Below are 12,797 nucleotides of genomic sequence, written 5' to 3'. Positions count from 1 at the left end.
AACTTCATTTTATTCGTTTAACAATAACGTTTGAAAATTATATAATAATCTATTAAATAGCTTTACTCTTTACTAATAATAAATATTGTTCACTATTCCACTATTCTCATTCACTCTGCTTCAAATCAATGGGAGATTATCTGTTTTGGTAGCATTGTTAGTTTATCATTATTTTTTTTTTTTAACAATGACTAATTTAAGAATGAATTGACAATGTCACATTAGTATTTACAGGATAGTGATGTAGTATATAGCATTACTTATAATAGTATAGCCAATGGCTCTCTTTATAATTCCATCTCTCGCTCCCTCTTGATTGTAAAGTATAAATATCATTTGGTGTGCCCAAGGAGATAGGATCTTGTAATACTCTTTCTTAGCTCTTTACGCATCATTTATTTGCAAAATTTATATAAATAAGTCATTGTTGTTATAGTAATTTGCAATAAGCTTTATAAATATATGCTGGAAGCTCATTATAGTATGAAAAAATAACAAATAATTTCTATCATTTTTTTTTTTTTTTTGACATGTCCACACAAGAAAGGGGAGGGAGATTCGAACTAGTGACCTCCGCTTCATTAGGCGCGGTCCCAGCCTACTTTCAACTTCCATTTAAAATCTTCTGTTAGTGTATTATATCATATCGAAATTATGTAACGACACGTGTTCAATTTAATTACTAACTAAAAAGAATATGTTAGAATTGCCACATCATTTATCTAAGCAATGTTTTTAACACGTCATTCCATCTGCCACATCAGCAAGGTAAACTAAAGTAAATTCCGTTAGTGTATTATATCATATCGAAATTATGTAAAAACACGTGTTCAATTTAATTATTAACTAAAAAGAATATGTAAGAATTGCCACGTCATATATCTAAGCAATGTTTTTAAAACGTCATTCCATCTGCCACATCAGCAAGGTAAACTAAAGTAAATTCCACATCTTCAGCATGCCGCATAGTTATTCACCCGAGTAAAAAGTGTCTTCTTCTTCACCCACGTCCACCCAAATCTTTCGATTTTCCTCTGCTTTACTTTGTGATTCGATCTTCTACACCGTACCAGATGGTTATGGAACACACAACTAGTTTGTGCCATGTTCGTAAAGATAACAAAGCATAAAACAAGGTTGATTGATCAAAAAAATAATAATAATGTTATTTAATATACTATTATAATACAACTACCAAGTCTACCATACAACTGAGATGATATAACAATAAAAATTAACTTTGGATTAACAAGAGCTTGTAAAAAAAAAAAATCAATGATTGATTATTACCATCACGCCATCCCAATTATATGGCAATCGTATAATAATTTACTAAATAATATTTCTCCTATAAATTAAGATATTAAGAAGGTACATTTTGGTGTACCGCATTCGGGTCACAATCCTAACATATTTGAATTAGAGTTAGTAAGCAATTTTTATGGACATGTCACGCTAAGCATCTCCAGGAGACAAAGTAAAATGCTAATATTAACTAATATTGTCTCTTTTTCAACTCAAGCAGACTAGCTAAAAGACTAGAGGCTAGCTAAAATACATTTGGTGTTTTAATGATTGTACCACACAGATCCTTTCTTTATATTTTCTCTCTTCTTTCTCTTTCTCCAAGAGATCGCATTGGCAAGAATATAATTAAAAATGAAGGAAAATAATATTTACGCGAAAGTAAACAAGACAATAGATAATTTGTATTGCAAGAAGAGTGTAGAATAGAGAGAGTGCTTTTTGATTAGGTAATTTACATCTTATTGCTGGAAATGCTCTATTGAACTTCTTATGTCCTGAATATAATATCTAAGGAGGTAAGGGGTCATGTTTTTACTGTATCCTACAGAGTATGCTTGCCTTTCAACCTTCCCTTTCCATATTGCACTGATTCTGTTTAACAAAGAGTTCAAGTGTCCTTATTAGCAGTTGGACAAATGTGTATTTCAAGGAACAATGACCAAGTTAAAATCATCATGTGCTCATCTCTTAAACAGGGGACAGCTTTCAGACAATGCAGAGGCACCTTAGCATCATAAATTGTGCACAATATTCAATAGGAATTGTGGTAACTCTTTCCAGTTCCCTGCTTACTTTTAATTTAAATTGCGTGGCCAATGAACATAAATAACAGAAGACATGCACAAAAGAGAAAGCAACTATTATATACCCAAATCTGTATAGCCTACAACCTATAGGGCTCATGACTTGCCACCCTTGAGAGCCAACTTCATAAACCAGCTGAAAAAGTGTCAACCTCCCAATGAACAGAACCTGCATTGGCAATTTCACAGTAAGAGTACAGCCAATTTCAAGAGGCTATCAAAAGGATATAGACAATTTCATCCAAAGCAATGACATCAAAATTCTCTAGTAATTTTATAATCTCATTAATCAACTTTCTTTTCATTTTACTTTTTTCCCCATTTTTGGAGCATGAGACACCGCGTGGGCATAACCAAATTCATCTCAATTTTAACAAGACACTAGAGGGGCAGCAGGGGCCAAGTAACATGGGTGCAATTGCCAATATAATCAAACATGGAGCATAAGTAGAGAGCTATCAAGTACATATCAAAAACGCTAAGAGCTGTAATGTGATATATCATACAAAGATGGGGGTGTTTACAGTAGTACAATATGGAGAGGCAGGGAAAACTTGGTCATTATCTCCATATTTGTTTTTGATAAGTAAAGATATATAGATTAAGAGCGCAGAGGGGCGCAACCCTAGTACACCTAGAGTATACAAGAGAGCGACTAAGAAAAAGAGAAAGAAGAAGAAAACATAGAAAATTTTGGAAGCTGATCACTATAGGCGCTAGCAAACCAGCAGTCCAAGAGAAAAGGGTGTACAAAAAAAAATGAATAAGGTCCTCTATGTTCCTAGATGAGTCCTCAAAACATCTAGCATTTCTCTCGTTCCAAATGCACCACATGAGTCATAGAGGAACCATCTTCCACACAACGGCGCTGCTAGTTTTACCACCCATCCACCAAGAAGCAAACAACTCCTTAACGTTACCCGGCATAACCCAACACAAACCAAACCGAATGAAAATGGCATTCCACATGGTACGCGCCACCCCACAATGAAGAAAGAGATGATCAACAGACTCCCCATCTGATTCACACATGCAACAACGATTTATCACCACAACACCTCTCTTCCGAACATTGTCCAAAGTTAGAATCTTTCAAAGCGCGGCCGTCCAAACAAAGAAGGCCACTCTCGAGGGAGCCTTAGTGTGCCAAATACTTTTCCAAGGGAAAGGAATAGGGTCTTTAGAAGCAAGAATCCTATTAAAAGATCTTACTTCAAATTTGCCTTTACGAAAAGAGATCCACCTTATTCTATCCTCCCCTTCCCCGCCGATCAGATGCGAATACAATAGCGTGTAAAAAGAGGCCAAGACCTCCACTTCCCAATCATGTACCCTGCGAGTGAAGGAAACATTCCACTGAACAGAGCCATTTAAGCATTCCCTATTGTCTGCAATAGACGCATCCTTCTTGGTGGCAATATTGAAAAGTCCAGGAAAAGCCTCCTACCCCATATTGACAATAGAATGATGAAAATAAGATAATTTATGATCATCTGAAATAACTTAGTTTTCTGTAATTGTATGACAAAAACAAAAATATTTCAAGATGAAAGAATTTTAATTAATATGCCAAAAAAAAAAAAGAAAGCAAAATAGTTCAACTCATTGTAAACAGATTCATCCAAAAAAGACAGTGAAACTGAAGAAATGCCACACAATTAGATACCAGCAAGTTGATATAAATTAATTATAAGATAATAGTAAGGAAGAAAACCAGAGTATACATAATAAACAAAATTACTTATCAAAAAAAAAAACATAATAAACAAAATTTTCAATTTTGCCGTTCAGTGTGTACTTTGTTTATAAGTAATCAAAAGTAAAAGGAGCCCCTACGTACACAAGAGATATACAACAGGGAGCACCTAACTAAAACGAGCAAAAACCCTCCCAGAACACCCCCAAAGCCAACAAAAACCAACCAAGGAAAACCCCACAAACACCACCCTAAAGACCCACAAATCATAACCTAAAGCCCACACGAAGCACTCAATGCTAAAAAACGTGAGCCTTGTCTTTTCCACAACTAGAAGACACACCTTTAGCATAATAGTTAATGGAGCATTCTAAATTCTTTAACTCTCTATTGCCTTTAAAACTAGAGAGAGAAGCCAATTCCTCCTGACGATGATACTCTTCAAGGGCTGTCAAGAGAGCCAAAGTCTGCTCCTCATGACCCACACACGAGATACTAACAACAGGACAAATATTCCTATAACACAAAGCAGAGCCCAACCTGAGTACACGGAATCTCCCAACACAACAGGGACATAGATACCAAGAGGAGAATCCCCATCCACCCCATCCAGGAGACATCGCGCAACCTCCCCATCTTTCCCTTTCTCTCCCATATGTTGTTCACCTCCCTTAGCCCTCACAACCAAAGCGCTTGGCGAAACCATACCAGCGAGTCCTGGATACGAGCCAAACCTGTTGGCAAAAGTTCACCTCCCTTATCCATCGCAACCAAAGCCGCCAATGAAAACTGACCTACCGTCAAGTCCTAGAAATCAAAAGTATCAAACTTTTGACAGAAGCAAGGAGTCAAATAATTGACATATGCACAAATAAAGTAGCTTGGCATGGGGTGATTCAACTCAGTGTGGTGAGATCTCACTCTAATTAGAAACATGTCCCTCCTAAATTTAAGGTGAAAAAACCTTGTTACGACAGCCACCAATCCTACAGAAAGTGCTTTGGAGGAGCAATCACCTTGCCTGCTCAGTGAATTAAGAAACATAAGGTGGAACTGAATAAACATATGATGAGATAAAGGAAACTAAGATATGAAACAAAGACCAAATCTTTTTTCTTTTTTTTTAAATAAGTAATTCAAATTCATTAAAAGTGTAGAGCAACCCTAATACACATGAAGTATACAAAAGAACTCTTAAAGTATAGAAAGAGAAGAACAAAATTTCAAAATTCCAAATACTCTCCATGTATAAAGGGATTGTAAAATCATCTTCTTTAACTCTAACATCACAATATTACGATCTTCAAAGTTCCATACATTCTGCTCTCTCCATATACAGCACATTAAACACAAAGGAGCCAACCTCCATATTTTCAAAGCAATATAATTTCCCAATTGTCCCCTCCAACTCACAAACAACTCGCTCACCCTTCGAGGCATTACCCAAGCAACTCCAGACAACTGGAAAAGCACACTCGACAACTCTGTTGCAATCTCACAATGAAGAAGAAGGTGATTGATAGATTCCACACCTTTCTTACACATAAAACATCACTCTACCACAATAACATTCATCTTTCATAAATTATCCAAAGTTAAGATTTTCCCTAAAACCGTCATTCACACAAAGAACACCACTCTAGAGGGGGCCTTCACTTTCCAAATACTATTTCAAGGAAAAGGGGGACTGACCAGCATAGATAACACCTGATAGTAAGACTTAACTTCAAACGATTTTCAAAAAATTCTATCCTCACCCCCATGCCTTACTCTTTGAGAATACAAAAAGTCATAGAAAGCAGAGACCACTTCCACCTCCCAATCATGCACAGATCTTGTAAAGACAATATTCCAATGAATGTTTCCATCTCGGAACTACATATGATTCGCCACCCACACATCCTTTCTACGAGCAATAGTGAATAATATCGGAAATGAGAACTTCAAAGGCTGCTCCCCACACCAAACATCACCTCACCTTATATCCACTCTTACCTCATACCTCATACATTTAGAAAAACCTTCTCACCCCCTCCTTATACATTTCCACACTCCCACACTGAAGGCCCTCCAACCTCCTTAGAACACGAACCTCCCCTCAAACTATTATATTTAATGTCCACAACCAATCTCCACAAAGCCTCCATCTTTGTAGCATACTACCAAAACCACTTACCCAAAAGGGCTCGGTTAAAATAAGTCATTTTTCACCCTCAAACTCCTTGAAATTATCAAAGTATATATTTTCCACACTAGATGAAACTTAAACTCATCACCAATATCCCTAGGTGGCCAAACCACCCCCAACACCTGAGAGTGGTGGTCAAACCACCCCCAAGTGATTTCGGGTGGTCGACCCACCCTTGAACACTTTTGGGGGTGGCTCAAACACTCTCATGCATTCAGCCACCCTACGTGTTTGGGGTTGACCTGACCACCCCTTAGGGACGATCGAGCCACCCCATATGTCTAGCGTTGACTCGACCACCCCTTAGGGGAAGGTCGAGCCAACCCTAGGGTTCAAATCACCCCTTTTTTAATTTTAATTTTTTTTAGTTTTAAGTCATTTTGAGTATGACATGTGGCAATTTGTAGGACCAATGTGTAAATAAGAGGCAGTTGAGTTGAGTTGAGGGGTTAAATGTAATTAAACCAATAAAAAAATTAAAGAAAACGTGGGCTCCCTATTTTAATCACATTCATGTTTCATAGATATATTACTTGACTCGGCGATTATGCAGAGAAGTTTTTGCTCTGCATTTATTTATTTCTAACAAATATTTGTGTAGCACTGGTCATTGTCTCTTATGTAGCCTGGCATTGGATTCAATCATGCTTTATCAATATTACAAGAGCAACAGTGCCTAAAGTTCTAAACCTAAATGAAGGTAAAAGGCATTTTGTAACCTTTACTAAGAAATGAGAAATGCCGGGTATTTAAGGCACTCGAGAGTGGTAAATACTAAATACTCATATATTGAGGATTACCCAGGGAGTAAAACTAAAAGGTGCTGAATTTTATTCACCCAAAATTGGGATTTCCAAGATATGCACCAGCAAGATGTGTGCTCATATCAGGTTCATATCCATCGAAGCCAAAAAAAAACAAAAAAAAAAAGTGCCATTATCGACTACTCACAGATACACTTTCAATGGATTATTATTTTTTGGCAGCCGCTTCCTGGGGCGACTTGGCGACAATGGAGAGCGCGTGAAGTCCAGACTGAAGCTCGTCGGCCAGCGCATCATAGACCAGACGGTGCCGTTTCACGAGGCTCTGGCCTTCGAACTTTGGGGACACGATCTTCACGTTGAAGTGAGTCTCGCCTTCCGAGGTTTCCCGGACGGCGGCGTGGCCAGAGTGCTGGTACGACACGTCGTCGATCTCCAAAGCGGTTGCTTCCAGGACCGATTGCAGCTTGGCCTTGATTCTATTGGCCCTCGATAGCACGACAGTCGCTCCTCTCGAACCCATTTTTTCAGAGATCCCTTTAGGTTTTTGACCTTTGGTTGATAATGGTATGGTCCAAGGAAAATAAATATAATAGAGGAATAACGCCAGTATTTACCAATTACCATGCTTTTATTTTGTAAGTTTCATACGATAGTCCCAACTAATAATCGGTTTTTGTTAAAAATAAAATAATAATAATAATAATAATAATAAGATTTGGTTGAGATTGACATAATTTTTTTTTTTTTTTAAAAAAAAAAAAAACATTTCATACTCATTCATTGATAAAAAGTTGCGAGCAAGAGATCTTACAAACAGAGAAAAAGTTCTGAAGCAAATCATAGTTGAAGCTAAAGTTACAGTCATCAACTAAAGAGGCCAAACAAAGGCAATAACATCCGCTAACCCTTAACTATTCATCAGGTTTAAGTTCAGATCAATACCAAACAAACACAATCTAATGCATAGGTAGCGCTTATTCCTCGGCCCTAAGAGCAAAGAACCTCATGCCGAAACTCATCATCCTCGACCCGAAAGCCAGAATAACGTTTACATCCACAACACAAAAGTCTAAATCAAAAGCAAACATGCAGATCATAGAGGGAGGACAAAGACTTATTACAAACAAAAAATAGAAGAGAAAAAACGGAAATAAAACAAAAAAGTAAATAACAAATACATGAAAAACGGAAATATAACAAAAGGAAAACTACAATACAGGGAAAATAACAGGAGAAGCACACAAAGTAGATGACAACAGCCGGAGAAGGCCGATTGTGTGCTGGCTAGAAACTGACGCGGAGGGTGGCGTTAGAAGCTCATCGCGGGGGGACGTGTGCAAAGACCTGGCAGCAGATGGTAGACAGCAAAGCAGGTGTGGAGGAGATCGGAGGCGAGAACCAAGAACTCTAGTGGCTAAAGTTTTTGATCTATGTGGTTTAACGGAATAGAGAGATTTCAAAATCAAAGCATAGGAAGATTAATTCACTCTCTAAGAACAACCTGCCTTGGACAAAATGATCTCATTCAAACGCCATTCAATCGAGGTTGCAAACAAGTTATTTTTTCCTTCACTTTGAACGAAGTTTTTGACATCTTTTGAAGACCAACTTCAACCTCAAACCTAGACTTACAACATAACAAGTTTTGACATTGAATTTGCCAACATGACACCTAACAGTACGTGAAATTAGAGTGTTGCATGTTCAACTATCTTCGTAAATGAGCTCACCAACTTGATGGTGTTGTTTATGAGAGCAATGATTAGATAGTTAAAGCTCACTACTTGAGCATAATATATCATAGAATCAGTCCATTTCAAGTGTGGGAGAGGAAAATGGGTAATTGACTTTGAGTTGATTTGTTTTCACATATCCACAAAGTCGTATAAGATTGAGCTTTTTCATAATAATTGGAGTTGGTGTCTTTTAGTTGCATTTCTTGGTATGGTTCTCTAAAACATCATCTAATTAATCTAGAGGCACTCAGATACAAAATTAAATAGTCTAATTTTTTTCTAAAATTCTGTCAAACATCTTAGGCTCATTCTTTTGACAGAATTGAAAACATTGGATCTGCAAACTGGTTTCTTTACCTTTAAACAGATCAGGGCTACCACTAACAACTTTGATGCTGCAAATAAGATTGGGGAAGGTGGTTTCAGATCTGTCTACAAGGTATCCTAGGTTTCATATTCCTTTCTTTCTCTTTCTCTTTTTATTTTATCTCCTATTTTTGTAAATATTTTGCATGCATGTTCTTATTTGTTTTCTTTGATATTGGTAACATAAATTATAGGAAAGTCTTATGTGAATACTTGAAAGTATGTATTTTAAATGCAGGGTATACTGTTAGATGGTACTATAATTGCTATTAAGAAACTTTCTTCAAACTCAAATCAAGGAAACCGTGAATTTGTGAATGAAATCGGCATGATATCTGGTTTACAGCACCCAAATCTTGTTAGACTTTATGGATGTTGTATTGAAGGGAATAAACTATTTTTGGTATATCAATACATGGAAAACACGAGCCTAGCACATGCTTTGTTTGGTAAGCATAATGTTTTTATTTTAGTATTTTATTTTGACTTGAAGCATAAGTTGATTCCCAATTGGACTATCTACAAAATATGCAGGTTCAGAGGAATACCGCTTAAAACTGGACTGGCCTATGAGGCAGAAAATATGTCTTGGCATAGCAAGAGGTCTAGCTTTCTTACATGAGGAATCAACACTAAAAATTGTTCATAAAGACATCAAAACTACCAATGTGCTACTGGATAGGGATCTTAACCCAAAGATTTCTGACTTTGGTTTGGCCAAGCTTGATGATGAGGAAAACACCCACATCAACACCCGAGTTGCGGGAACAACGTAAGCTACCTTTTTCCCTATTTCCTTCAATGTGGAGTCTTTTTGTAATTCTATTCTTCCTTTTCTTTTGGCCTCCCAAGGATTAAGTACTATTGGCATCTTGGATTAAGTATTTGGTACAATTTCTACTTGTTTGCTGCTTACATTTGCAACTCAGCCATGCTTATACAGGAAAATTCATAGCTACATGAATTATATATCTACCAGTATTCATGCTTGGCAAACTTGCCTAACTATCATATGCCTTAATCCTTGATGTATCAAACAATTAGCTCAATTTCCTCATAAAAATAAAATTGCTAGATACAAGAAAGCAAAAAAGGCAAAAAAAAAAACAAAAAAATCTGTCTATTAGACTATTAACACAAACGCTCTGACTCCTAAATCTTGTTCTTTGATTGCATAATTACATGATGAATTTCTGGTACCCAAGTTTCTCTTGATGTTGGACTTTGTTGAATATGAAAGATTAGAGCTTCATACTATTGGCCTTTTTTTTTTTCTCGGGCATTCATACTAGTGATCTAAGTCATAATATGACTTTTATTTGAAGAGGATACATGGCACCAAAATATACATTATGGGGTTACTTAACCAATAAAGCAGATGTTTATAGTTTTGGAGTAGTTGCATTGGAAATTGTCGCTGGAAAAAACAACATGAAGTATCGACCAAATGAGAAATACGCATGCCTTTTAGAATGGGTAAGATTGATATCTTTCTTTTAATACACTCAACTATAAAGAATGTTGGGATGCCTGATTGCTTCTTTGTGCTTTTTTTTTTTTTGTTCTTGAAGGGGGTGAGGGGAAGGCATTTACCCTTTTCTTTTTCTGTGTATGTGGCTTCCTTGTTCTCATATATTGATTGGCTACTTCTCATTTCCATTCTCTTTTCTATACTTATTGCAGGCACTTGTTCTACAAAAAGAAAGTAATCTAATGGAGCTGGTCGATGCAAAGTTGGGTTCCAAGTTAAATGAGGAAGAGGCTATTAGAATGATCAAAGTAGCTCTCTTATGCACTAATCCATCGCCAGCACTTAGACCCACCATGTCTTCAGTGGTCTCGAAGGCCAAACCATTGTTGATGAAGTCACCTTGGATCCGAGTATGTATGGCGATGAATTAGGGTTTAGTGCCTTGAGAGACCAGTTTGAACAACTCCAGCCAAAACCAACGATCACAAGTGTAGCAGAAAGCCTTATGAATTCATCATATATGATTTGGGTTGGATCTTCTTCTACATCTGCCCAGGATCTCTATCAAGTTAATCTTGATTCTCAATAATATGATGTCTCCAATATCATTTGCATTTGGTATGATGTCTTTCATTCTCTTCTTCTTGACAATTTATTTATATGCCTAGAACTACCATTAGAGTAGAACATATAAAGGATAATGGTAGAGTGAAACAGAGCTTGACTAGTTCCAGCTACAAGTAAATCTACAACATAGTTTGGATTCGTATGATGTCTTTCATTGTTTCATCCATTAGACAATGGACACTTTATTTTTTTAGTTTGGTTTTCACATTTTCTATTTAGAAGAAAAAAAAAATAACATGAGAATTCCAAGAATTATGAATTCAATTCTATGATGCATTATATTAATTTCATCAGATTAGATGTATACATTAAAATAGGTAACTGTATCTACTATTTCTATAATCTCCATTTATATTTAGGAGGTCATTTGAGTAACATTTGAAAATACACAATAAATAAAATGTTGTATAAAATCTGATTGTTATAATCGCATGAGTCCTTGTGTAGCAGACTTTGCTTTAGAGAAGCAGTTTCAAGATGCTTACACAAATGCAAAATTCAAAGAAGTTCAAGCAGAATTTAAGCAACGTTCGAATGTTAATAATTGTCTTCTAAAAAGTGAAGGTGCAATTTTTACGTATCAAGTGATTGAAACTAATGGAAACTGCATGATGAACAAAACATTTAGTGTTTTCTTCAACACCGATGAATTTGAAGTGAAGTGTACTTGTGCATTGTTTGAAGTAAAAGGAATCATATGCAGACATTCCATTTCTATTCTACTTACGAGTGGGGTTACAACGTTGCCACCTAAATATATTCTTTATAGATGGAGGAAGGATATAAATCGAAAACATGTTTTGATTAAGAGTAGTGGTGACGTGTTGGTTAATAACTCCAATGCCCAGAGGTATGACGAATTTTGCAAGCATTGTGAAGAATTAGCATTGCTCACATCCAAGAACGTGAAATATTTCATTGAAGTGATGAAAAGTGTTGATATGTTAACGGAGAAATACCGTGCCTTAACGTTGGCTGAGCCCAATCAATGTGATGAAGTCATTCCAACTTGTGATGAGGTAATTTTAAGTAATGAGGGCACCACGGTGCAAGGTGAGAAGGTGCTTACTCCTGTTAAGGCTACAAAGAAAGGGAGACCATACTTCCTACGAATGGTCCCAGTTATAAAAAAAAAGTGACCAAAAAGTCACAAGGTAAAAGATCCCAAGGACGAAATAAGCAACAAGGCAAGAACACTGTCAACAAGAAGGGGAAAAAGAAGAAGGTACATAACCTATCTCAAGATGACCTCAATACTTCTCAAACTTCATTGCCTCATACAACACATGTGATTAATATGACGATTCACCTGATTTTGGGTGCACATATCATTTGCTCAAATATGATTTTTCATTTGTTTAATTTATTATGTAAGGTTCCATCAATGTGGCAGCAACAATGGTTGATCCAATGTCTGAGTTGTCAAAATTGATTAGCCAACACAAATATGAAGAAGCCTTCGTCGCAGCCTTTTGAAGATGTGATATGTCTATTGTATACTGGCTATGCTCTCAGGTTTATAAATTCATCATGTTATCTTAGTTATTAATGTTATATATTTAAAAGAAGTTGCCTTAAAGTTTTTTTTTTTTTTTTCCCTTATTTAGGTTGATCTACAGCATATATTGTCTATATATCATCTTCCTTTGAGCCAAGTAGTATTGCTTCACCTTTTGCGGCATCTAACCTACGGTATCAATATCAATATGCCCCACACATTTGGTTGGATGATAAGCGTCGCCAATGCTATAATCCCAACAGACCCAATGATTGCAATGCATGCGCAGCCCATCTTCAATGAAGTTTATGCCCTTCTCAACCATTGACAATACTTG

General features: G+C 36.5%; 2 protein-coding genes, 1 long non-coding RNA gene and 1 pseudogene across 3 annotated transcripts; 2 read left to right on the top strand and 2 right to left on the bottom strand.

The window, feature by feature from the left end:
* Nucleotides 1–1,971: 1,971 nt before the first annotated feature.
* LOC132184468 (uncharacterized) lies at nucleotides 1,972–4,906 on the bottom strand. Its single transcript, XR_009440565.1, has 2 exons — nucleotides 4,348–4,906; nucleotides 1,972–2,280 (listed from the first exon to the last, which is right to left on the bottom strand). It is a non-coding gene; the product is annotated as an uncharacterized LOC132184468 (long non-coding RNA).
* Nucleotides 4,907–6,765: 1,859 nt separating this feature from the next.
* On the bottom strand, nucleotides 6,766–7,347 carry LOC132184467 (protein BOLA1, chloroplastic). The gene has a single exon (XM_059598109.1). The coding sequence runs from the start codon at nucleotides 7,280–7,282 to the stop codon at nucleotides 6,968–6,970; it is 315 nt and encodes a 104-aa protein (XP_059454092.1). The 5' UTR covers nucleotides 7,283–7,347; the 3' UTR covers nucleotides 6,766–6,967.
* A 1,250-nt stretch (nucleotides 7,348–8,597) lies between these two features.
* On the top strand, nucleotides 8,598–10,924 carry LOC132185176 (probable LRR receptor-like serine/threonine-protein kinase At1g53430; annotated as a pseudogene).
* Nucleotides 10,925–11,393: 469 nt separating this feature from the next.
* Nucleotides 11,394–12,438, top strand: LOC132185175 (protein FAR1-RELATED SEQUENCE 1-like). Its single transcript, XM_059598983.1, has 2 exons — nucleotides 11,394–12,015; nucleotides 12,338–12,438. The coding sequence occupies exons 1-2, from the start codon at nucleotides 11,394–11,396 to the stop codon at nucleotides 12,436–12,438; spliced, it is 723 nt and encodes a 240-aa protein (XP_059454966.1).
* Nucleotides 12,439–12,797: the final 359 nt, after the last annotated feature.

This window comes from Corylus avellana, chromosome ca6 (genome assembly GCF_901000735.1).
Source record: "Corylus avellana chromosome ca6, CavTom2PMs-1.0".
Taxonomy (NCBI): domain Eukaryota; kingdom Viridiplantae; phylum Streptophyta; class Magnoliopsida; order Fagales; family Betulaceae; genus Corylus; species Corylus avellana.
This window is presented reverse-complemented; position numbering and strand designations above follow the sequence as displayed.